This window comes from Ailuropoda melanoleuca, chromosome 6, assembly GCF_002007445.2.
Source record: "Ailuropoda melanoleuca isolate Jingjing chromosome 6, ASM200744v2, whole genome shotgun sequence".
In the NCBI taxonomy this organism is placed as follows: domain Eukaryota; kingdom Metazoa; phylum Chordata; class Mammalia; order Carnivora; family Ursidae; genus Ailuropoda; species Ailuropoda melanoleuca.
The window spans coordinates 36,830,829-36,854,251 of record NC_048223.1 but is presented as its reverse complement, the minus strand read 5'-3'; the positions used below and the strand labels follow the sequence as shown (position 1 = coordinate 36,854,251).

The 23,423-nt window shown below is 44.0% G+C and overlaps 1 protein-coding gene across 5 annotated transcripts in view; it reads left to right on the top strand.

The window, feature by feature from the left end:
* EXOG (exo/endonuclease G) overlaps positions 1-21,263 on the top strand; it is a 31,150-nt gene extending 9,887 nt beyond the window's left edge. For 3 of the 5 annotated variants that reach the window (XM_034662231.1, XM_034662230.1, XM_034662232.1), the window contains 2 exons: positions 1,384-1,428; positions 15,156-21,263. In XM_034662231.1, coding sequence (XP_034518122.1) covers positions 1,384-1,428; positions 15,156-15,617 — 507 coding nt within the window. In that variant the 3' untranslated portion in view covers positions 15,618-21,263. The remainder of the gene's footprint in view (positions 1-1,383; positions 1,429-15,155) is intronic. The other 2 variants (XM_019794536.2, XM_002914633.4) reach the window with 1 other exon arrangement.
* Positions 21,264-23,423: the final 2,160 nt, after the last annotated feature.

Below are 23,423 nucleotides of genomic sequence, written 5' to 3'. Positions count from 1 at the left end.
CATTTTGGACAGTGAGAAGTCATAGGTTTGTTTTAAGCATGGGAAACGTGATTTGTTAGGGGTTTTATTAAGAGTATTCTGAGCACCGTGCAGAGAGGTAGGTGAGGAAGGAGTGTTTGAAAGAGAAGTCAGAGATGAGGAGGTGAATGGGACATTACTGCTGTGGTCCATATGAGAAAAGACACAGGGCCCAACTCAGGCAGCTAGAGTGAGGATGATAGAGGAATATAGGAAAGCATAACCACGAATTCACTTTCTGGCTGAGGAAGAGGGAGAAGTTCAGACATTTAGATGGCAGTGAGTGGAAAAGTGGGAAGAACAGCTTTTCTTTTAGATGCTTGAGGTTTTTTTTTAAAAGATGAAGGTTTTTTTTTCATGCAAGTTATTTAAGAACTTTATAGACTGAAGGAAAGAGGTTAAACTAGAAGAGTATAATTAGTGGTGTGAGGGCTTACACATCTGATGTTGATGTGAAAGATTGAGGATTGCATCTGGAGGGTAGCTGAATTAATTCAGTGATGTTGTGAGATCTGTACAGGGTGGGGAACTGAGTGGAGTGAGGAAGACGTGATAGAGTAAATAAAGAGGGATTGAAGGACTTCCCTGTAGGTCAAAGCGATGTATTTGGAGGGAACACCTAGTTCAGCTCTAAGAATAAAGCAGATATTTAATAAGTAATGGTTAGGATATATGATTACTAAGAGAGTCTGTGGTAAAATTAAATGAGCTGAGAAACAGATTAAGGGAAAGAAAACCAACAAAACTTTAGGGTATGTTCTGTCCCACTTGATTTGCTTTTTAGCAGCCTGTCTGGACAGATGCGTAGTGACATGTAAGCAGCCAGGGTGTTCAGACAGGTGCTTACGCCCTCAGAGTATTCTAGGAGTTCTTACGGGAGGTGGCAAAGGAGTTAGTATTTTCAGCAGATTAATTTCTCTCCTCTGATCAATTCGCTAATTTAATTTTAGTATTTTTTGTTATATTAGAAGAAAAAAATGGCTTAAAGCTCCTTATGTTCTCTTATTTTTTAAATATTAAGTATTCTTGAGCTTTGTTAAATCCGCTTTACTCTTACCATTGGAAAAGAGATTCTCTTGACTGACTTTTAAAATCTTAAGTGATCAAGTTCGTTTTTTGTGTGCTTTGTTTTCATAAAATTGAAAGATTTATATGACTAGCTTACTGTGTAGTAGACAAAAAATTAAAGTTTCAAAGGAAAAATTAACCAGTAATTAAGAGCATTTCACTAACAGTTTTTTTTGGGGTGGCTCTTTCTCTTAAATATGTGTTGGCCAAATGCTGTAGTGTAAAGTATATTGCTTTTCTTAAATTAGTATAATTTTTAAAAAATATAACTTACACAAAATATTATGTATCTGTCAGCTCTTTCTGCTGAACGGGCCTGGAAGCAGTGATTCGCAGTTAACAGTGAGCATACCTTGAGACCAGATCTTGTTTCTAAAAAACCATCTCCGCGACTGGAAGAATGTGGCACGCGGGGAAGTGGCTGATTCCAGGGCTGGTGCAGGGAAAGTACGAAATGATGGGGATGTGTCAGAAAGATGTAGACATCAGCTTGCAGGAGTTCCACCTTACCGTGGGGCTGTTTGATATCAAAATATAATGGACTATAGACCCACTGAGTTGGATAAGAATCCTTACTTCTGACACATAAGTTAATACGTGAGTGTAAGGAACAACTTCTGCTTACTGTAGAATGTCAACTAATACATTTATAAGAATGAAAGAATTAGAAAAATCATTTTGCAACCATCATGGTAGTAAGTGATTCAGACAAGAATCACCAGTGGATGCTAAATCTAGTGAGTGAAAGTTTTATGAAAAGAGGAAGTTTATATAGTTAAAAGAGTCTCTTCACAAATTAGTAACAAAGCAGAAATGGTAACTGTACAGTGGAGAAACTTTCCCTTAACCAAGTGATCAACGTTCATATTGTCAGTAATGGGATTACTGATAAACTCTTTCCTGGTGTGATGCACTGAGAAGAATACAGGATCACTTCTGTGGTATTTCTGCTAAAAAGCATAGCAGTGAATCTCGCCATGCAGAAATAACAGGCAAAACCCACTGAGGGTCATTCTGTGAAACAGCTGCCTTGTACTCTTCAAACATGTTAGCGTCATAAAAGACAACGGCTGAGAAATTATTCCAGATTAATGGAGACTAACGAGTCCGGAAAACAAAATGCATTATGTGATCTCAGGTCAGATCCTAGGTCAGAATAGAAATGTTACTAAAAAGGACATTATTGGGACAGTTGGCAACATTTGAGGTCTGTAGGTTAGATCATTATATGTTATCAGTGTTAAATTTCCTGATTTTGATAACCATACCATGATTATATAAGCGGATGTCTTTGCTCTTAGGAAATACATCCTGAAGGATGTGTCTATGACTTATTTTCAAAGGGTTTAGGGGAAGGCAACCCTGTCGGGACCCCTTGCGCTCTTGAGAGCTTTTTCTGTATCTTCACTTAATAAAACTCACTTTACTCGCAAAAACAACCAACCAACAAACAAAAACACAAAGGGTTTAGGGAAAAGAAAAATATGGAGGAGAAAGAATAATAAAGCAAATTGGGCAAAATATTAACAGTTGAATCTGTGAAGAGCGCACAGATATTCTTTGTGCTAATCTTGTAAATTCTATACTTGAAATTAATTGAGAATGATACATATGTACATATGTTTTAGTATATCTTTTCTATATCAGAATTCTTAATTACACTGGAATATATAAAACTAACCACTAAGAAGACTTACCTTGCTTCTAAATAGCTAAATAGCTTATCAGTGACTGCTGTTCAAGCCTTAAAGAGAGTTTCAAAAGAGACTTGTCAGCTCTCCTCACCAGAATTAGTGTCATGGTAATGAAATGTGGGAGAGCAGTCAAGATCAGCTTCCTGAAGAGTAGACTCTGAATAATAATCATGTTTTTTGGTTTTTATGTGAAAGCCTTATTGGTCTTAGGTCTTTATTTTCAAGTTCTGGGCCTCTGAACTCGTACTGTCAGTTTCCCATGTTCATATTACTTCATAGGACCTGTGAATGCTCAATGGTAAGTAAGTCTTTAGTCCAGCAAATCTTCCAGTGCCTGTCATATGGAAGGAGGAATGTATACAGAATTAATCGTAAATGACATGCCTTAAACTACACTCTCGATTACTTTCTCCCTTTCTTTCCTGGATTTCACATCCGCAAGTCATCTGTCCTGATTTCTTTGAGTCAACAACTGTTATGCATTCTCTTTCTTAATAATTTCTACTCAGATTTTGCTGAAGCTCGGACCACCTCCAGTGTAACAGAGGCCTCCAGTGACTTTCTCTGCCTCCATTTCTGTTGGTGTCAGTCTGTCTGGAGTCCAGAAATCGTGACAGAGAAAGTATACATTTTTGCTTTTCTCATTCTCAAAAGCATCAGAAATGAGTAATACCAAAAGAACAGAAAAGGAAACTTCATTTGTACTGAAATCAGGACATGTCCATAGTCATATCGAGAATTTCAAATAATATCTGAATGATACAGTGCATTTGGACTAAATTATAAAAGGTTATTTTTTTTAAAGCTTTTATTTATTTATTAGAGAATGAGAATGAGCAGGGAGGAGGGGCAGAGAGAGAGAGAGAGAAGCAGACTCCCCGTTGAGCAGGGATCTTGACATGGGGCTCCATCCCAGGACCTGGAGATCATGACCTGGGCTGAAGGCAAATGCTTAAGTGACTGAGCCACCCAGGCACACTAGGTTATTAATTTGACATGTGTTCTTTTATCAAAGCATGGGGCAGGGTACTGAAATTAGTAAAGTTTTTAGGAAGGAAGAGTTTCTTAGATTCTTTTTTTTTTTTTCCCCTTTCTCTGCCACAGAACCTTAGAGAACAGATGCCTTTCTATTAATTTTAAAGCCTTTGAATCTATTCTTTATTAATTCAATATTATGTTAGAAGTTGTGAAGTTAGGCGTGCCTGGGTGGCTCAGTCGGTTAAGCATCTGCCTTCGGCTCAGGTCATGATATCAGGGTCCTAGGATTGAGCCCCACATCAGGCTCCCTGCTCAGTGTGGAGTCTGCTTCTCTCTCTCCCTCTACCTGCAGTTCCCCCTGCTTGTACTCTCTCTCTGTCAAATAAATAAATAAAAATCTTAAGGAGCGCTTGGGTGGCTCAGCCATTAAGCATCTGCCTTTGGCTCAGGGCGTGATCCTGGCGTTCTGGGATCGAGCCCCACATCAGGCTCCTCTTCTGGGAGCCTGCGTCTTCCCCTCCCACTCCCTCTGCCTGTGTTCCCTCTCTCGCTGGCTATGTCTCTCTCTGTCAAATAAATACATAAAATCTTCAAAAAAAATAAAAAAATAAAATAAAATCTTAAAAAAAAAGTTAAGCTAGATACGTATATTAAACATAGCTTAATCTTGATGCTTTTCTTCCCCCCCACCATGGCATTGAAGCCATAATTGCCAGTCTTTTTATTTTTTTTTTAAAGATTTTATTTATTTGAGAAAGAGAGAGCATGTGAGCAGGGGGGGGAGCAGAGGTAGAGGGATAAGCAGACTCTGCACTGAGCATAGAGCCCCATACGGGTCTTGATCTCGGGACCCTGAGATCATGAGCTGAAACCAAGAGTTGGATGCTTAACTGACTGAGCCGCCCAGGTGCCCCTTTAATTGCCAGTCTTTTTTTTTTTTTTTTAAGATTTTATTTGAGAGAGCAAGAAAGCCTGTGCACGAGAAACAGGGAGGGGCAATGGGAGAGGGAGAAGCAGGGGACTTGATCCCAGAATTCTGGGATCATGACCTGGGCCGAAGGCAGACGTTTAACTGACTGAGCCACCCATGCTCCCTAATTGCCAGTCTTTTAATGAGCCCTGAATTTAAACTTTAAAAATTTTTTTGTTATGGAACTCTATGTGCGTAGTAATGAAAATGTTAAACCTTAAAGTATATGACATCGTAATGAAATTCAAATAGTATAAGGTATGAGAGGGATAGTCAGCTCCTGGTCCCAGTCCCATTGTCCAGTTTCCTAGTTCTTCTGCTTGGTTATCTCTCTGTTGAGAATAATGGGTGCTAAACTGTATTTCTTAATTTTGATTTGCCCATTTTTTTTTTTTTTTAAAGATTTTATTTATTTATTTGACAGAGATAGAGACAGCCAGTGAGAGAGGGAACACAAAGGGGGAGTGGGAGAGGAAGAAGCAGGCTCATAGCAGAGGAGCCTGATGTGGGGCTCGATCCCACAACGCCGGGATCACGCCCTGAGCCGAAGGCAGACGCTTAACCGCTGTGCCACCCAGGCGCCCCTGATTTGCCCATTTTAAACAGTCTCTGTTATGCTTTCACATGAAATTTCTTTAGTTCACTTCACACATTGTTCCATTATCTGTCATTCACATTAGTTTTTGTTCTCCTATTGGTAAACTTTATGTCATAAACTTTATATAATATACTTAAACCTTTACTTCTTGATCTGTCACGTGTGTACTGTCGAGGTTTATACCATTGACATATGTGTTTGCTAGCTACAGTTTGGTCGGAGCTTTCCCTGTAGCAGATACCTAAGACGGAGGCCTCCTGTGGCACATCCAACCCGTAGATGATTTGCCTTTGTTCACACTAGCGGAGAGTAGCAGCTTTCACCTTCGGTGGAGCCGGTGTTCTTCCATTCATCATAGTCTTCACCTGGCCCATTTTAGCCACTTATATTTCCTGTCTAGCCCTTGTTGGTCTCTGAGTTTTATAATCCTGACTCTGTTGAAAATATAAAAGCAGTATGTATAGTATTAAGAGTGCTTCAGTAGAACGTCTGGATCTGTAAAGCAGTGGATACAATCCTGTATTAGGTCTGCGCCACTGGAGAAATAAATGTTAACACAAACAACAAAAATCGGAGAAGTGGAAAGTAAAGACAGCAGGGTATTATAATTGCAACTTTAAAAAATGTAGTAATATGCTTTCACTTTCTATTTCAGACCATTTAACCTTACTATCATACTATTTTTTAAAAAGGTAAATCGGTTTCTTCTTGAACACATCATTCTTGGAGCCCTCTGACTTCTGTTCTAATATGAATCGTTTGTTTCCTCCCTTCCATCCCTTCTTCTTTTCCACCCTCCCTTCTTTCCTTCTTTTTATTCAGCAAATATTTATTAAGCTCCTCCTGTGTACCTGGCACTGTTCTAGGCATTTCTGATAACAGTAAACAAGGCTGTATGTTATATGGAGCTCAGGTTATAGTGGAGGAGATGCACAATAAACAAAACGCCTTATTAGAAAAAGAAAACGGGAGGGGTGGGTGGAAAAGAAAGGCAGGATAGGCTGCTAAGGGGAAGTGAGACTGAGCAGAAACTTACGTGAAGTGAGGGAGTAACCTCTATGAGGAGTTTTCCAGCAGGTGCAAAGACACGGGGGTAGGATCAGCTTGGTGTATTCAAGGAGCCACAAGAATGCCAGTGTGACAGGAGCAGAGAGAGCACCACCAAAGAGAAGGAGGACAGTTAGAGGGAGGCAATGGGGAGAAGTCCAGATCGTATTCAGGGAGCCGCAATGCTGTTTGATGAGGATAGTGGTACAATCTGGTTTAGATTTGTAAAGCCCAGTCTGGCTGCTCTATATGAGGAGTAGAAGAATAGCTGGACCACTTAAGAGGCTGATGGAGTAGTCTAAATGAGAAAGTAATAGTGGCTTGACTAGGGGGGTGGTGGTAGAAATGGTGCAGAATGGTCTGATTTAGGATGTGCCTTGCAGTAGAACTGATGGTACTTTGTAATGGGGTAAGTTGTAGACTAAGAGGGAAGGAGGATAACACTTGGTTTCCAGTGTGAGATCATGAAGACAAGAGAGGAGCAGGTGTGGAGGCTGGAAATCGGGTGCTTTTGGCTATGGGAATGGGAGATTATTTGATGTCCAGGGCAGGGTGTGAGTTTGGTTGTCAGAGAGGAGAGGTTGAAGTGGCCATCTGCTTGGGAGTGGTCAGCACACCAGGTGGTATTTAAAGCTATGACTGGATCATGTAAGGGAGTGGTCAGCACACCAGGTGGTATTTAAAGCTATGACTGGATCATGTAAGTGAGCATAGACTGGAGAGAGCAGATCCGTGGTCTGAACCCTGGGGGCCTCAGACATTTGGAGGTTAAGAAGAGGCGGATCCAGCAAAGGAGACAAAAGGAACAATTTTTGAGGGGGAGAAAAATCTGGAGAGAGCGGTGTCCCAGAAGCCAAGTGACAAAAGTGTTTCAAGGAGGGAACGATGAGTGGAATGTTGAGGGAATAATGAACTGACCATTGGCAACCTCCGTAAGCTGTTGTGGTTTTAAGTCAGCTACGCATCTGTCTTTCTTTTTCAGTACACTCCTGGCTTAGGTCCCTTTTATTTTGGGCTCCCCTTCCCCCTTCTTGGATTCCTTGTTTGTTTTGTTTGGTTGGAGTACATCCTCAGATTCTTTCTGGAAGAATCATTGGATGGTAAACTTGCTTGTCTGAAAATGTCCTAAAACCCTGGCAGTGGGACTTAGGAATCTGCAGGTGTGACCGACTCTCCTGGGCAATTTTACCTACACTGTAAGGTTTGAGAATCATCCCTCTAGAGAATATTTTTCTAGCTTCATCCTGGAGGCAAGACAATGGCCTGCTGCTTTTGTTGGTTGCACAATAATTCTGTAGATGGATTAGTCAATCTCACACCTTGATTTTGACACCCTTTATTTACTGGAGCACAGTGTAAGGGGCTGTGAAAATCCACGCTTTGACTCCTTCCTCTTTGTTAGATTATCTAACGTGTCAGCTCCTCCATCTTCCAGAAATTCGTGGCACTTCTTAGTCCACTAATGCTTGTCTCTGCCATTCTCTGCACTTAATGAGTCGATTCTGTGTCAGACCTATTTGCTGCCCTTTTGTGTATATATGTTATTTTTTAAATTGGGGGGAGAGAGGAGCAGAAGCCTGGGCCCAGGGGCGCCTGGGTGGCACAGCGGTTAAGCTTCTGCCTTCGGCTCAGGGCGTGATCCCGGCGTTATGGGATCGAGCCCCACGTCAGGCTCCTCCGCTATGAGCCTGCTTCTTCCTCTCCCACTCTCCCTGCTTGTGTTCCCTCTCTCACTGGCTGTCTCTATCTCTGTCGAATAAATAAATAAAATGTTTAAAAAAAAAAAAAAAAAAAGAAGCCTGGGCCCAGTTTGCCATCCTGAACTGGAAACCTCCTTTAGTAACGAATCTTTATTCGTTAGTTTTTTCCACATCCTTGGCAAAGCGAGTTGATACTTTTTAACATTTTACTTTGAAATAATTTCAAATTTGTAGAAAGTTTGTAAGAATAAAGAACCCCCTAACATGTTTCACCTAGAGTGGATTGGTTGTTAGCGTTCTGCAGTGCTTGCCCCCCTTCTCTAGGCAGACACCTCGTTCTCAGTACTTTCTCAACCATTCCAGCGTTCATTGTAGATATCTTGTCCCTTTCCCCTCCTAAATACTCCATTCTCTCACATAACCACCATATAGTTGTCAAGTTCATGAAATTCAGCATATAAGAATATTATCCGGAGTACAGCCCATATTCACATTTTGCCAGTTGCTCCAGGGATGTTCTACATGCAGTTTTTTCCCCCCACATTTGGAATGAAGTCCAGAATCATGCATTGCATTTAGCTGTCATGTCTCTTTAGTCTTCTTTAATCACAGTCTCCGCCTTTTTGTCTTTAATGATGTTGACAGTGTTGATGAATATAGGCCAGGTGTTTTGTAGTATGTTCTTCAAATTGGGTTTGTCTCTTGTTTCCTCTGATTAGATTCAGTTATGTTTCTGGCAGAACACCCCAGAGGTGAGCTTGTGTGCCCCTCGGTGCATGCCATCGGCATGCATAGGCTGTCAGGTTGTCCTGTTACTGGTGGTATTAACTTAGATCACTTGATAAAGGTGGTGTCCTCGAGATTTCTTCACTGCTAAGTTATCATTTCCCCTTTTCCTCTTCAGATTGTCGCCTGCTAGTTTTAGCAGTCACTGAAGATTCTGCCCTGAATCAGTTATTACTATGATCGTTGCCGAGTAATGATTTTCTAATTCTTATTTCCTCTGCTTTTAGTAATTGACATTCTACTATAAGAAAGAGCTTTTCCTTCTTCTTATTATATCAATATGAACTGATGGATTCTTGTTTTAGTCAGTTAATTTTAACCAATCTGCTGTGTATTCATTTTGACGCTCAGAGTGTCTTCAGTTTGGCCAGTGGGAGCCCCTTCAGGCTGTCTCCCGTGTGCTTTGACACATCCTCATTGTGTTCTTAGCGCTTCTGCTTTCTGGCGTAACGTGATATTCCAGGCTCATCTTGGCCAGACTCTGGCATCAGCCATTTCTCCAAGGAGCCCTGGTTTCTTTTAATGGGGTTTGGTATTTAGAAACCAGGATCTGGATGACGAGTTGATTCTTGAGTGCTCGGTCTGCTGTTGGCTTGTCATGTGTGTTCACCACATTTATTTTTAGCCTTTTAGAGTGGATGGAGAGAGCCCCAAAGAACATAGTATACAAATTCTATTGCCTTTAGTGGCTCACCATTGGGAAGGCCTTTTTTCTCCATCTTCATTGTTCCTTTGTGGGGTTTTTTTTTGAGATTTATAGACCCTGGTCATAAAGAAAGCACTTACCTGTGTGCGTGTGTTATGTGTGTGTGTATGCAGAGCTGAATGTTGATAGGAATGTATCTCCCTGGAGAGGGATATTGTTTTTTATTTTTTTTTTTAGAATTGTATCAAAGTGATTTACTTTTTATATTTTTATTTTTCACTAAGAGCTTCTCTGTAGTAATGCAGCTTTTGCTAGATGTGACATTATTTTTTCAGATCAAATGATTTCAGGTGGAATTTTTAAGTTAAAAATCTGTAGTGTTAGCATGAAAGCAAAATATGATGCTTTGGTAAATTAAATTGGAAAAACTGTTTCAGCTTGCCATTCCAAGAATTTAGTTGGGCCAAATATTTTATACATATATGTACACACATATACATACACGTAAACTTGGGAAAATTTGGTTAAGGAAAACAGACACAGGAGGCGAAGCCAGCAGGGGGAAGAGATAGGAAAAGGTAGGATATGTGCTGAAAAACAGTAAGTTCCTCAGACAGTTGGGTTAGAGCCCCATATAGGGAGGGAGACAAAAATAAAAGGAAAGGTTGGGGCTGGGTGGCCGAAACCTTAAATGTCCAGCTCAGAAACATTCAGGCTGTTCTCTAGCAATTCATAATAAAACAGTTGTGAATGAAACCATGTCCTTTAGTGATGCTGAGAAAGGGGACACAGCATTGCCCAGCTCTAGAGACCATTCTGTTCCTCTCAAGGAATAAGTATTTGAATCGTGAATTCCTGTTTTCAAGGGAATGTCTTGCAATTATGTATGGCAATTCAGAATGCCTGGGAAGTGTTTTGTTTACTCAGATCTAGCCATAATATTTATTGCTTGTTTACAACTATATTCTGAACCTGATTTTAGGAGAATATAGCTAATAAAAACAAGGGTGTTTATTTAGTTTTCTTTCTGGGCAATGAAACATGTATGTGCGTACTGTGGAGAAGGTGAAGCAAATGAACTGGTGTTAATTGAGGGCTGTATCCACCATCTGATATATAAGCAGTTTTAGACATGCCGTCTCATTCAGTTTTCACAAGCAGTTCTTACAAGGAATTAGTGGTTATCTTCTTTTAGAGGCAAGGAAATTGAGGTTTAAAGGGGTCAAGTCCAAGTCATGTAGCTAGTCATGGTCAAAGGGGAGATCCAAACATGGGTCTGTCTACTTGTGTGAGAACCGCCAGTCAATCTATAGCATTGTTCTTCGAACTCTCAAAAGTCTACGGTAAAGGGGTTGGTGTGCTCCTCCCATGCAGTAGCTTAAGGCCAGGAGGTAGAAGATAGTGAGGATGGAGAGCAGTTGCAAGTAATATCTGCCAGCATGCAAAAATAAGAACAGAAAATGGGCCAAGAGGAGGATCCCTTATAGCTAGGGAGAAATGTCTGTTAGAATATGCAGGAAAGGATCACAGCATCATAGGACTTGAGTGAATGTGAGCCCAGGGGAAGATTAGTAGCAGTGATTTTATCAGAAGTGAGTCATCTGACAGCTCTAATCAGAATCACCCCCTTTATTATAGCTGAGGTCATCCATGTGCTTTCTCTGATGTGCCTGTTTCAAGAAGAGATTGATTCCAGACAACTGAAACATACCTGAAGATTCTGGCCTGAACATTATAATTGACCTGACAAGAAAGTGAGCTTCAAATTTTTCAACTCAGTGGTGGTGGTGGTGGTAATGTTAGAAGTACTTAACAGTCTGTGTGTTTTCATTCTACAGCATTACTTTCCCAGCTAATTCCGAACTAGTTCCTAGAGGGGGAGGAAATTAAAAACATGCCTCCAGGAATCTTGAGGCATCACCTGAAGTGATCTGGGAGTAATTTTTTTTTTTTTTTAAGTCTCCTGTTTTCTCTTTAGGCAGAGCTTTTGTTCATTTCCATATCTGTTTTAATTGGAAAAGTAATGATTTTACTGGCTGAGTGTCTCCTTACTCCCACCATACATCTCCAGGTAGAATCGACAGTCTGGGGAGGTGGTGCTTGTTGTGCTGCGACTTGGCAGTCAGGCTCTAGGCTCCTTACCCAGAGCAGGCGCCCAGTGTGAGCATCCCAGTCTCCCTGGGTCTTGGCTGCTGCACAGCTCCCCTAGAGGCCTGACATGCAACGCAAGGGCTGGCCACCTGCCTGTTGAGTTTCCCACATGTTCTGACTCCCTTTTCCCCTTGTTCCTCTGTCTTCTCAGGTATGGAGTCCCTATTTATCACACTGTCATGGTTTCTTTCACTTGATTGGCTTGACTTTTTAAGGGATTGGTCTCTTGATGTGTCCGACAATTTTATTTTTGGATTTTTTTTTGTCTTACCCGGGTAGTGTGACCAAATATATTCTTCTGATTCTAGCAGGTACATATATTTTCCTGGTGCTGCTGCTTAATTTTATTTACGTCACAGTTGCTATATGTATATGACCTGACAAATGGCAGACCTAGCCTGAATATCATTGTTGCCAGGCTCTTCTGGCACCGAGTCACCACGAAGGCCCAGTTCTGTGTGTGTGGAGCTGGGGCGGGGGAGAGCAAATTGTCATTTCTGTCTCTTGGACGGAAGGATACCTCAGGACAGCAGGTACAAAAACTAACTTTCGGTGGTGAGTGAGTGCCAGCTTTATGGCTCTTCTATATATTGTGTTTACTATTTACACCCAGTTGATTTCCAGTTTTTGTGACAATCTTGACAAGAGTTCTGTGCCTTTTGGTAATTTAATAGCGGTGAGGATTTCCTCTGTAGAGTGTTTTTACATCTGCATCTACTATGACGAGGATTGTTGCTGATTTACTGATGCTGAAGACTTGGTTCATGTTCAGCTCCCAAGTCTTCTGTTGAGGGTGTCATTTGTGTCCATCCTGCTTCCTCTTGAAACCCTGTTGTCCACTTTTAACTGGTCTAATCTTGTTTGATCCCATGTTTCCCCACTGTCCCTCAGCAGAACCATCTTTTGTACCAAATGCAGTTACATTCTATCTTTGAGTGACATCTACTACAAAAATTGTTTTTTGAATAGGTCTTGCAGATTTTAAAACTTCTTTTTTAAACTAAGGTGTCTTTGTTTCTTCATAACTGTTCTGTGAGATAGCATGAAGGTAGTTATTACCTATTTAATGAATGAAGAAAGAAGGTGTCCGTGGACATGACTTGCAGGCTTGTGGCAAAGCCTGGCAAAGCTTGGACTTGACCGGGTTTCTAGGGTTCTAGTCCCTAGCAGTTTCTAGAAACATTTTAGGAAAGACTTCTAATTTTCCCAGAACTGGGAGAATTTTATTAAGTAGGTTGAGTTGTCTACAAAGAAGGCAGCTCAAAAATTAGAATTTTTTTAAGTCTTAAATTCAAGGAAAAAACAGTGGATTTTCTGAATTTCCGAATGTTGCTGGTTTGTATTTTAAACAGGTTACAGTTGTTTACTTCCTAAAAGAACAAAGCAGACTGAATCAGAGAAGAGAAGATAGTGGCTACGTTTTCATTTTTCTCTTTATTTTTAGGGATAGTATTTTGCTCCTCCTTGTTGAAATATTGTGAGAAGGTCATGGATGAAATAATCCTACTTTGTGGTTCTTAGTAGGAATTTTTGTGTCCCATGAGGATTCTTAAAAGTAGTAATGGACGTCCTCTAGCTATTGTGTGGGCTTTTGAAAACCTAATAGAAATTATTTATTTTTATAAATCTTAAAATGTCAAATTTCTTTACTTTTGGCTGGAGTTTAATGACTCTGATTAGAAGCCCTGGTTGAAAGCAGATGGGCATGATCAATTAGTTATTCTTGAAATTTTTTATTTGTAGGCAAAGAGTCCATGAGGAGAGAAAACAAGTGAATGGTCTAGAAGGCTCCTCATACTTGGAGTCTGAGTCTGTGCTGCAGTGATGGAGGATGTCCACCAGGTGGCATCAAGGATTTGCTTAACTGTTGGCTCTCCAGCTAACCCTGGAACCACCCGTTTAAACTTCTGTCCCCTTGTGAACTATGGCTCAGCTGCAGCTGTGCCCTCAGTTCTGGTCCCTTCGCTTCCCTAGTGCTGTCTTGTGTTCTGTATTGGCATCTGACCGCATTCTGCCTTCTGTGAAAGCAGTGGGGGTTGACTCCTCCTCTAGGTGGGAAGCTTCTTGAGTACAGACACTAGGGTATTCACTGTAAAGCTTGCTCCTTTCTGTGTTTCCAGCAGTGCCAGCCACAGCCCCTCTGAGTTGCATTGTTGAATTAACATCTGTTGGTGATCTGTGGGCTAATTGTGGATCTCCGTAGAGTTCACTTTCAGTGTTTTTTGCCTTGAAGAATAAGTTCATTTTCCCAGCTGCGTAGATGACTTGTTGGAGGGCTATAGGGTTTTGTGCTTATAGATTGTATACTTCCATAAGCTTTAGTCTCAAGTAAGCCCTGACCAGGCACTTTCACTAACTTGAGAGATAATAGTTACAGAAATCAATTCTGTAGATGGGGCTTCCCTGCAGCCCTGCAGTTGGTCTTGGCAGTGGAACCTCCATGCATGCCAGACAGCAGATAGCCATGGCATTCTTAGGCTGTGTGCCATGTAGGTAGAAGCCGGGGAAAAGCAGGAAAGAATCCTTGTAGCTCTCATCCCTCTGCCTTCTCTGGGCTCCCAGCACGGCCTCCAGCAGCAGGCAGGTTTGATCAGGAGCAAATAACCACTTGGACCAAGGCAGAGCTCGGGAGGGGTAGTAGTACATATGCATACTGTAGTTGGGTTATATCATTTTATTGGAGACCATTAAGGAAATGGATGTTCATTTTTCCTTTTTCAGAAAACAGATACGGCTTTTAAGCCAATTGGAAGGAAATTTGAAAAGGTTCCATAATAATGTTATTTCATTATTAGAGCTGACCTACACAGGCCAGCAGGTTGTTTGCCGGCCTGAGCTTGGCTTTTCTGTTGTGTGGATACCTTTCCAGAATGTTTGGTTTGAGGACATATTCAGAAGTTCTGTGTTTGGTAATAGGCCCAAGAGTGTGCAAAACTCAGAGCAAGCAGCATTTACATTTAGTTAATTTAATTTCAAAAATGAGCCACAGTCTAGGTGAAACTGGAGCTAGTAATACCAATGTAGGATGTCTGGCCACTTTTCTGAGAGCTATTTGTTTAGCTCCCTAGTGAATTTGATAAACTAAGGCCATATTTTTATTTCTCAAGCTGGGAGTTACCAGGCTGGTAGTTTTGACCTTTGAATGTTTAGAGCACCAGAAGTTCTGATTATGTGAGGAAGAGAGAAATCATAGCTTTTCTTTCCTGTTAAAAATCCAGGGCATTTTTTTGCCCTTTGCCCTACAAACAGCAGAGGACGTGACGTCTACTCTTTGGGGTGGCATTATTTTAAAGAATGTGATCAGAATCTACCTGTTGGATGCTCATCTTCTCTGTGAACCTGTATGTTGGTTTATTATTACCTTTGGCAGTTGAATTTAAATTCATTGATGGGGTAGCTTATAAATACCTTTGCAGAAATGTGTTGAAAATCTTTTCAGGGGAAATTTGGGGACTGCTAGCATCAGTTAGCATTGCTAACATGGCTGCTTTGTTTTTAGGTGATTGGTGAGGACAATGTGGCCGTCCCCTCGCACCTTTATAAGGTGATCCTGGCTCGCAGAAGCCCAGTGTCTACTGAACCGCTGGCACTGGGGGCCTTCGTGGTGCCCAATGAAGCCATTGGCTTCCAACCCCAGTTAAGTGAATTCCAAGTGAGCCTTCAGGACCTGGAGAAGTTATCAGGACTGGTGTTTTTTCCTCATTTGGATAGAACTAGTGGTATCAGGAATATCTGCTCTGTGGACACCTGTAAGCTTCTGGATTTCCAGGAATTCACTCTGTACCTGAGCACAAGAAAGATTGAGGGAGCCCGTTCAGTACTCAGACTGGAAAAGGTCATGGAAAATTTGAAGAATGCAGGGATTGAACCAGATGATTACTTCATGAACCGCTATAAGAAGAAGCTAGAAGAACTCAAAGCTAAGGAGCAGTCAGGAATCCTGGAGAGAAAGCCATCTTAGTTTTTATCTCAGAAGATGTGTTGACAACATCTGTAATGAAGCAGGTGTGTCCTCTTCAGGCGAATGTATTTTAGTGGCTTTGCTTTAAAGAAATGATGAAATGCTAAATTTCGGACTAAATTTCTTCCCAAAAGATGAAAGATCTAAGAAATTCTGTCAGGTTTTTATTTGACACGGGAACTGATTATTAAGGGAACTGTAAGACCTACAGATTGGATGCTGAGCTGAGCTTATGTTGCGTTCACAGAGGACTCTCACCACCAGAGGATGCTGTTTTTGTCTCTGGATGTTTGTGCCTGAAGGCATTTTATTTTTGTGCCCCTGAATCATGCACTATCTTCGATGTATCTGCTCAGCTTTCTTGGAGCCCAGTGTTGTATGTTTTCTTTCTCTAGGACCCAAGTTGGTCTTGGAGGTGGCTTTTCGATATCCTCTGTGTGCTATCCTGTCCACACGTATTACTGGGTTATGTATTCGTTTCTTGCTCCTTCTCTGACAGACCTGCTGGTCCTCCACTTCTGTCCTAAGAAGCCCTCAGCGACATTTTCCTCTCACCTAGTATGTTCTGTGTACGAAGCTCAATGCTTTACATGTATTATCGTACAGCGACTCTCCCAGGTGAATATCACTGTCCTCATTTTACACACGAGGACATTAAGCCTTAGGAAGCTTAAGTATTTTGTCCAGGGTTCACCTTTCCAAAGAAGTAACGCACAGAGGTAGGAGGCAGGAGGCATGTGGGGCCGAGAAGAAAGAATGATGTGGATTGGAATAATCCTGACACAGGCTTTTGACTTAGAAATGTATACACTGGGAATCGGTGATTCTGGGCCCCGCTTGCTAAGAGGGGTCTGGTTTCTTGTCTGCCGTCGACTCAAGTCCTCTGACTTGAACCCTCTTTAGCTCTTTGGGAAGAAATAATCACAGGTGTTGGAAAGCTAGAGGGCATTGCTTTGTGGGTTTTATCAGAGGCCTTACTTGCCTCCAGGGATGCAGTTCTTTCAGTGACCAGATAGTGCCAGATTGCTGTGTTCTTTGCTTTCTAGGTGAGCAGTTTGTTCCAGAGGTTAAGGGACCTAAGAAGGGTCTGTGTCCACAGATTCACCAGCTCATGATTTTCTTCCCTTGGGCCTGCTTGCCTACCTGGGGAGCACAGGGCAGGTGGTGCTTGTGGTGCTTTGGGCCAAAGACTCAAAGACAATTCTGATTATCTCTAAGGGAAACCGGCTGTTTTTCTGAGCCAGATCTCTAGATTTGGGTTTACATGGAATCCTTTCAGGGGCCACCATAAGTATAGGCAGTGAAATACCTTAAAATAGGGCCCCAAAACTTGTATAAACGTATCCTAGCTCTGCCGTCTTTCCAAGTGGTATTTTACAAGAACAGTTTTTGTGGTGTCTTGTGTGTTTGTTTCTAACAGAAATGCCAAGGCTTTAAGATAAAGGTAAGATGATAATGATTGACCTTGTTCTGCTCCTTTGTTTGGATAAAAAGGAAAGAAGTTGGGGGGTCAGAACACAGTAGCCTGATTAATACCAGTCTGTTTTATCCCACTGTTTGCCGTTAGCTTATGCCAGGCCTTCTCGGGGATAAAGAGCCAAAATGTCACTGTGACCAAAAAATCTGTTACTTTCTCTCCTTGTTGGAAAGGTGATGGTGGGGCCTCCCGGTGCGGTGTTTCTCCCAGAGCCCGAGGGGGCGGCTCTGTGGGAGAAGTCCTGGGTGCTTGGCATGCGTCTCTAGAGGTGAGCCCCCATCTCCTTTCACCCACGTCTGGCTCCATGCCCTATTCTGGCCTGAATTTTCTTTAGCCTTGGACTGACTTCCCTTGCTCTTCTCACCTCTGCCCCTGTACCTAGATGGTGGAGAACCTTGATTCTTAGATCAGTAATTGAAGTGCCTTAGGTCTTTAGTGTGAAACGTGCTACCTGGTCATTGTGAAAAATAGAGATTCGTGCTTATAATAAAAAACGCAGTCTCCCAGTCTTCATTTTCACATGTAGAAGTTGTGTTGGTCTATAGGAGTGATGCTTGACTTGTCTGAACACTTCCAGTAAGAGTTCCTCCAGAACAAACTGAAATGTAAATACTTGGTAGAACTTAGAATATTCCCCAGGATCAGATCACTTCAGCCTCGGTAGGACTGCTGATTATTTGGACTCTGGATGCAGGAGATCCCTAGGCCACTCCCCAGCACGGGTCTGTCCCCTGATCGGATAAACTCGTTACCCACCTGAGCCAGTTAGCCTCCAGTTGGTCCTTCCTTGGAGCCAGCCTAATTCTCAGGCTGGGCCTGGGACTCTGCCTTCTGTCCAATGATGCTCAGGGAGTATCTTGGCCAAGGGGAAGGCTGCAGCCATCTTCATGGGCTCTGCTGCCAGAAGCCTATCTGTAGGTGAGAGTTATTCCCTGATCTCCCCACCCCCAGTGACATGTTTATTTGAGACTCCAGGCTCTTTGGTCTCTGGATTGAGAACATTTGACCAATGGCATATGCAGCAAAGGTCGGACAGGTGTGCCAGCCTGTTATACAGGCTAGCATTGCTGCCTTGCACCTTGACCTTCAAACAACTGAAAACCTCTGCTCCTCCTTCAGGCCTCTGAAGGACCCAGAGGAGAGAGACAGTGTGATCTTGAAGGAGCACCCCTTCAGGGCTGGGCTCAGCCTGGAGCAGCCCCACTCTTGGAATGACCCTGCCTCAGCACGTCATTGTCACTCACATCAGCAGCCCGTTCTGCTCAGTCCTTCACGGCTGCCCCTGTGTGCCCTTATGTCTTCTGGGCACACTCCATCATTGTCCTTGGTCCTTCCTTCTGTTCATTCTGCTGGAACTAGTCAGGGGGTGCCTCACATCTGGCGTGGCACTCTTGCTCCTGCCTGCCTCCATGCCCCCCCCCATTCCGGCCTGCCTTCCTGGATGTCATTCATGGAGATGATCCATCAGGGGATCCAGTGCTGTCTTTTCCAGTCCAGCTTTTCCAGGGACTGACCCATAGGTCATTAGAGTGAGCCAAGTGCATGAACCGGACTTCGATGTGGACCGTGTGTAATTTTGGGTGTGCAGTGGGGATGTGATGGATGGACTTCTCTTAGTGTTCCTGGACATGCCATTATGGCCTAGGGTCTGGTTGGCCCGAGTACAGAGTACCTGTAGGGGTCACTGTGGCCTAATGCCACACGGCACGACTCGCGTCTGCTGTGACACTGTCCACACGGAGCCTCTAGCTGCAGTCAGCTTCGGACCTCGGGCTCCAGGCTCCCAGGCCAGATGGAACAACGGGGCTGTCTTGTCCAGTGGGCCTCACGTTGGGCTCATCAGGGGCCTCGCTAGCTTAATTTTTCCCGACTTTATTTTGAAAAATGTCCTTACGAGTTGGAAAGTTAAGAATGCCCTCTCCCCTCAGTATTTTGTCCCATTTGCTTTCTCTTTTTCTTGAACCATTTAAAAGTAATTCATTGGTTTAAAAAAAAAAAAGTTACGGGCATGACACTTCATTCTTTAATACTTTGACATGTATCACCTAAGAATAAAGACCTTTCCCTGTATCTCAGAATACCATTCCCTCATCTACGAAAATTATCAAGAACTCCGTATCATCTAATGAACAATGTCTTAAAGTTTGCCTAGATTTCCCCCAAAATCTTATACTTTTTTTTGAATATCCAGGTCTCAGCCAAGGTTTGTGTCTTGTATCTTGTTGTCATGTCTAGTCTCTCTTAATCTAAAACAGCCTGCCTTGTAGGCTTCAAAAATACAGAGATTCTTCAACCCCACCCTTGAAGATTTTGACTCAGTAGGTCAGATGTGAGGCTGAAATCTGTATTTTTTAAACAAGCAACACTGCTGATTCTGATGAGCCAGACCACGCCCCACTTTGCCACCACTTTCCACCAACACACATGTTCCCTAGACAAGAGTCCTCTGGAAAGGTGGGCTTTGAGCTCGTGAACGTCAAAGGAGAATTTTCTTCCATCACTTTGTGCTCCCAGGTACCCAATTGCCTTTATTATCAAGCTTCATAACAATAAGCTGAAACTTGCCCTGCAACTCACTCATCAGTTACAGGCCCTAATGGCCATCCCAGGCTACACAGAGCTGGCTGGCACCTGCTTTCACCTGATAGTCCTTTATTTTTATTCTTTTAAAGATTTTATTTATTTATTTGACAGTGATAGAGACAGCCAGCGAGAGGGGGAACACAAGCAGGGGGAGTGGGAGAGGAAGGAGCAGGCTTCCAGTGGAGGAGCCCGATGCGGGGCTCGATCCCCAGGACTCTGGGATCACACCCTGAGCCGAAGGCAGACGCTTCACAACTGAACCACCCAGGCACCCCCAGCTGATAGTACTTCAGAGATAGGAAGGTCATAAAGACATCAGAGCATCTCACTTAACGCTCAGGCGTTCATGAATTTCAGACCTGCCACCATCATGGTGTTATGTGGCCTTTGTGGTGTGGCAGCCACGTCTGGGCAAAGCGTCAGATGCGGTGATAGCAGAGCTGAATTGAGTGCTCCCTTAAAGGCGCACTCCACTCTTCTCACTGTACTGTTGGTCTATGTGGAACTTGGTCCAGCGAACTGCTCCAGGTCGTTTTCACGTGGTCTACTGTCAAGTCACTTTCCCATCATGCACTCATACAATCAATATTTGGAACACAAATGTGGGGTTATGTGTATTCCCTACTGATAAGATTTCATGGTATTAGAGTTTCTACCCATCTTAAATGAGTTCCCATTCTTGATGTTCCTGATTTGGCCATCTGACATGTTAACTCTGCCTCCCAGCTTTGAGATTGCAAGATCGGGTAAACAAGGCTTCAAAGTGTCTGTTAAAAACATCGACTGAGAGGCACAGAAGATCCCTTTGGTAAAAAATTCATTTTATATGGCAACCTGCTTCACACACTCACCCAAGATTCATGTGATAATAATGTGCTCTGATATTTTCTAAGTTCAATTCTTTTCCAGTTCTTTTTAAAAAGGGAAACAACACTGAATTGACTGCGCAATGCAGAAATAAGTCTCTGTCACCATTTGCTTGTGAGTCACTCTGGGACAGTAAGAGTGCCGGCTGTGCCTCTGGGTACACACAGTACAGCTGGGCCAGCGCTTTGGACACCTCCCTACGCATGGAGGCACATGTGGGTCCCTGTCCCATCTTCCTACCTACCGCCTGGGCAGCCTCCTGCAACTGACCTCATTCGTCCTTCTAAATCAGGTTCCTCATCTGGCAACAGGTGGAGGACGACTGGAGGGATCATTTGAGGATTGACTAAGCTAACATGTACCTGGGCAAGCCCTCAATAAATGGTAGCCAGTTACTATGAATTCCTGTTATCAGCGACTGCCAAAGACAATGTTTGTGTTGCCCCAAAACTCATACCTTGAAATCTAAGCCCCCTCCCAAAGGTATTAGGAGCTGGAGCCTTTGGCAGGGGAATAGCTCTGCCCTCCTGAATGGGATTAGTGCCCTTTTTATAAGAGACCATGGAGAGCTCCTTTGCCCCTCTGTTGTGTGAGGACACCGCAGAATGATTGGCCCAACCAGAAAGCGAGCTCTCATCAGACGCTGAATCTGCCGGCACCTTGATCTTGCACTTGTCAGCCTCCAGAACTGTGAGAAATAAATTTCTGTTGTTTATAAACCACCCAGTCTGTGGTATTTTGTTATAGCAGCTTGAACTGACCAAGACAGTGACTGATGAAGGTCATCGTGTCTTGAGAAGGTGAAGGACAGGGCCTGATCTTAATACAGTGTTAGGCTCTGGACCGGATGGAAGGAATTCTGTCTTTCCCCAGTCCTGAGACCGTCACATGTGCAGCTACCAGCCTTTCGACTATCACTGCTTTGCAGCTTGCAGAGTGCTTCCACATCAGAGCTCATTCAGTCCACCATTCGAATAGCTACTCTTCATCCCATTTCATAAGTGAGGGGACAAGCTCCAGGAATGTATGACTTAGGAAGCAGGTTTTCTGGCTCTCAATCTAACGTTTGGCCTCCATTCCCCTGCCCTACAACAAGGCTGTAGGAATTATTTTAATTTGCTTTGTAATTCAGCCAGTCATGCTCATCTTAGCCCTGCAAGTCCCTGCTAACTCACAAGAAGCAGGCAAATGATGGAGAGGCTCCTTTCTGGGGCCTCTGGAGGGTTCTAGAAATAGTACATGCTCAAAAAAGATTTTGGAGTTTGGGACGCCTGGGTGGCTCATTCGGCTAAGTGTCTGCCTTCGGCTCAGGTCATGATCTTGGGGTCCTGGGATCGAGCCCCACTGTCCACTGTCAGGCTCCCTGCTCAGCGGGGAGTCTGCTTTTCCCTCTCCCTCTGCCCCTTCCCCTGCTTGTACACACACACACACACACACACACACACTCTCCCAAATGAATAAATAAGATCTTTAAAAAATTGTTCTGGAGTTACCAGCAAGTCAGAAAAGTTGAGATGATCCTGCTTGAGTCCCAATGTGAGCACTGTCTATGTGAGGGACCCGGGAAATGTGGGCACTAGGGTGTGGCTGATGGGTCAGTCAGTCCCCCAGCAGGGACCAGTGAGACCAGATGAGGACAGTGAGGACAGTTGTGGAGAAGGTGGCTCAGAGGAGGCAGGAAGTCACGTGTGCTGGTCTCCCGCCAAGGCCCAGGTTCTGTGCTTGGGGGCCAGCTGCTGTGAGTAGAGCAGAGCAGGGACCTGTGTCTTGGATAACAGCCGCGTGCTGGGCACTGCTTCCAGCAAGCTGGGGTTCTCAGGGCTCTCCCCCACAGCACCCTTACTCTGGTTCTGCGGGGCCCATGTCTGGTCTGAGGCAGCCCGCCCTGCTGGGAAGATGGGAGCGAGGAGGTGTCAGAGTAGGAGAGGGGGTTTCGCGTGCTGGGTCCTGGGGAAGCAGAGCTAAAATTAGGTCTTCCAGCTGGGTGCAGGTGTGGAATCCCATCCTTTCCCCTCCCCCGAACCAGGATCTTGGAATTACCTCCAGTCCCTCCCTCTGTCTCTCGGCTCCAGCTCCTCGAGAGGCAGGAGTTGAACTGTCCTGCCTCTGGTCATGCCAGGGGCCTTTCCACCCAAATGATCTCCAAGGCTACAAGTGAGGGGACAGTGGCAGGCAGTGGCTTTGACTTCCCTGAGCTTCCCCAGCTCATCTGAGGCCTCGGCACAGCTGGGGCCCAAGGCCACCTGGCAGAACAGAGGTTTTCCTTTCCTACCACCACCCACGCCAGGCCCCTGACTTTTCCCTCTGGCCTCTCGCTTTATGTGCTCCGCGCCGCCCTCACCTCTCCTCCCCTGTCTGCCCACCATTTCAGAGGGGGGCTTTCCTCCCTTGCCATTCATTGCCATTCTGATGCAGGCAGTGGGGCCTAGGGCAATATGATGTATGCTCCCTCTCCCTACGTGAGGCCGAAACTTGAAAAGCATGGCACTCCGCAGGATGAATGTGCCTCTCACTCCCCCTTCACTATGGCCCTGGGCCCTGCCTCATGGATTCCCAGGCTGAGGCTCAGACCCTGCTGGGCTCTGGTTTAGGGTCAGAGCCTAGCTCTGGCTCCTACGTGTACCTGCAATATGATTTTAGGTGAGTGGCGTCTCCTTAGTCCTGGTTTCCCTGTCGGCGAAGTGAGGGATGGGCTGGACAGTCGCCCGGGTCCCTCCCTGTTTGGTGTCTTTTCACTGTCGAGGGCGGAGTGCTCCTTCAGGAAAGGAAGCCCGCAGGGCGGCTTGCCGGAGGCTTGCTGAGGGAGGCTGGAGGCCTCAGTGGGTAAGTGGGCTGAGGGGCCTCTGAGGAGGTGTGAATGAGGGAGGCAGAGCAGGCCG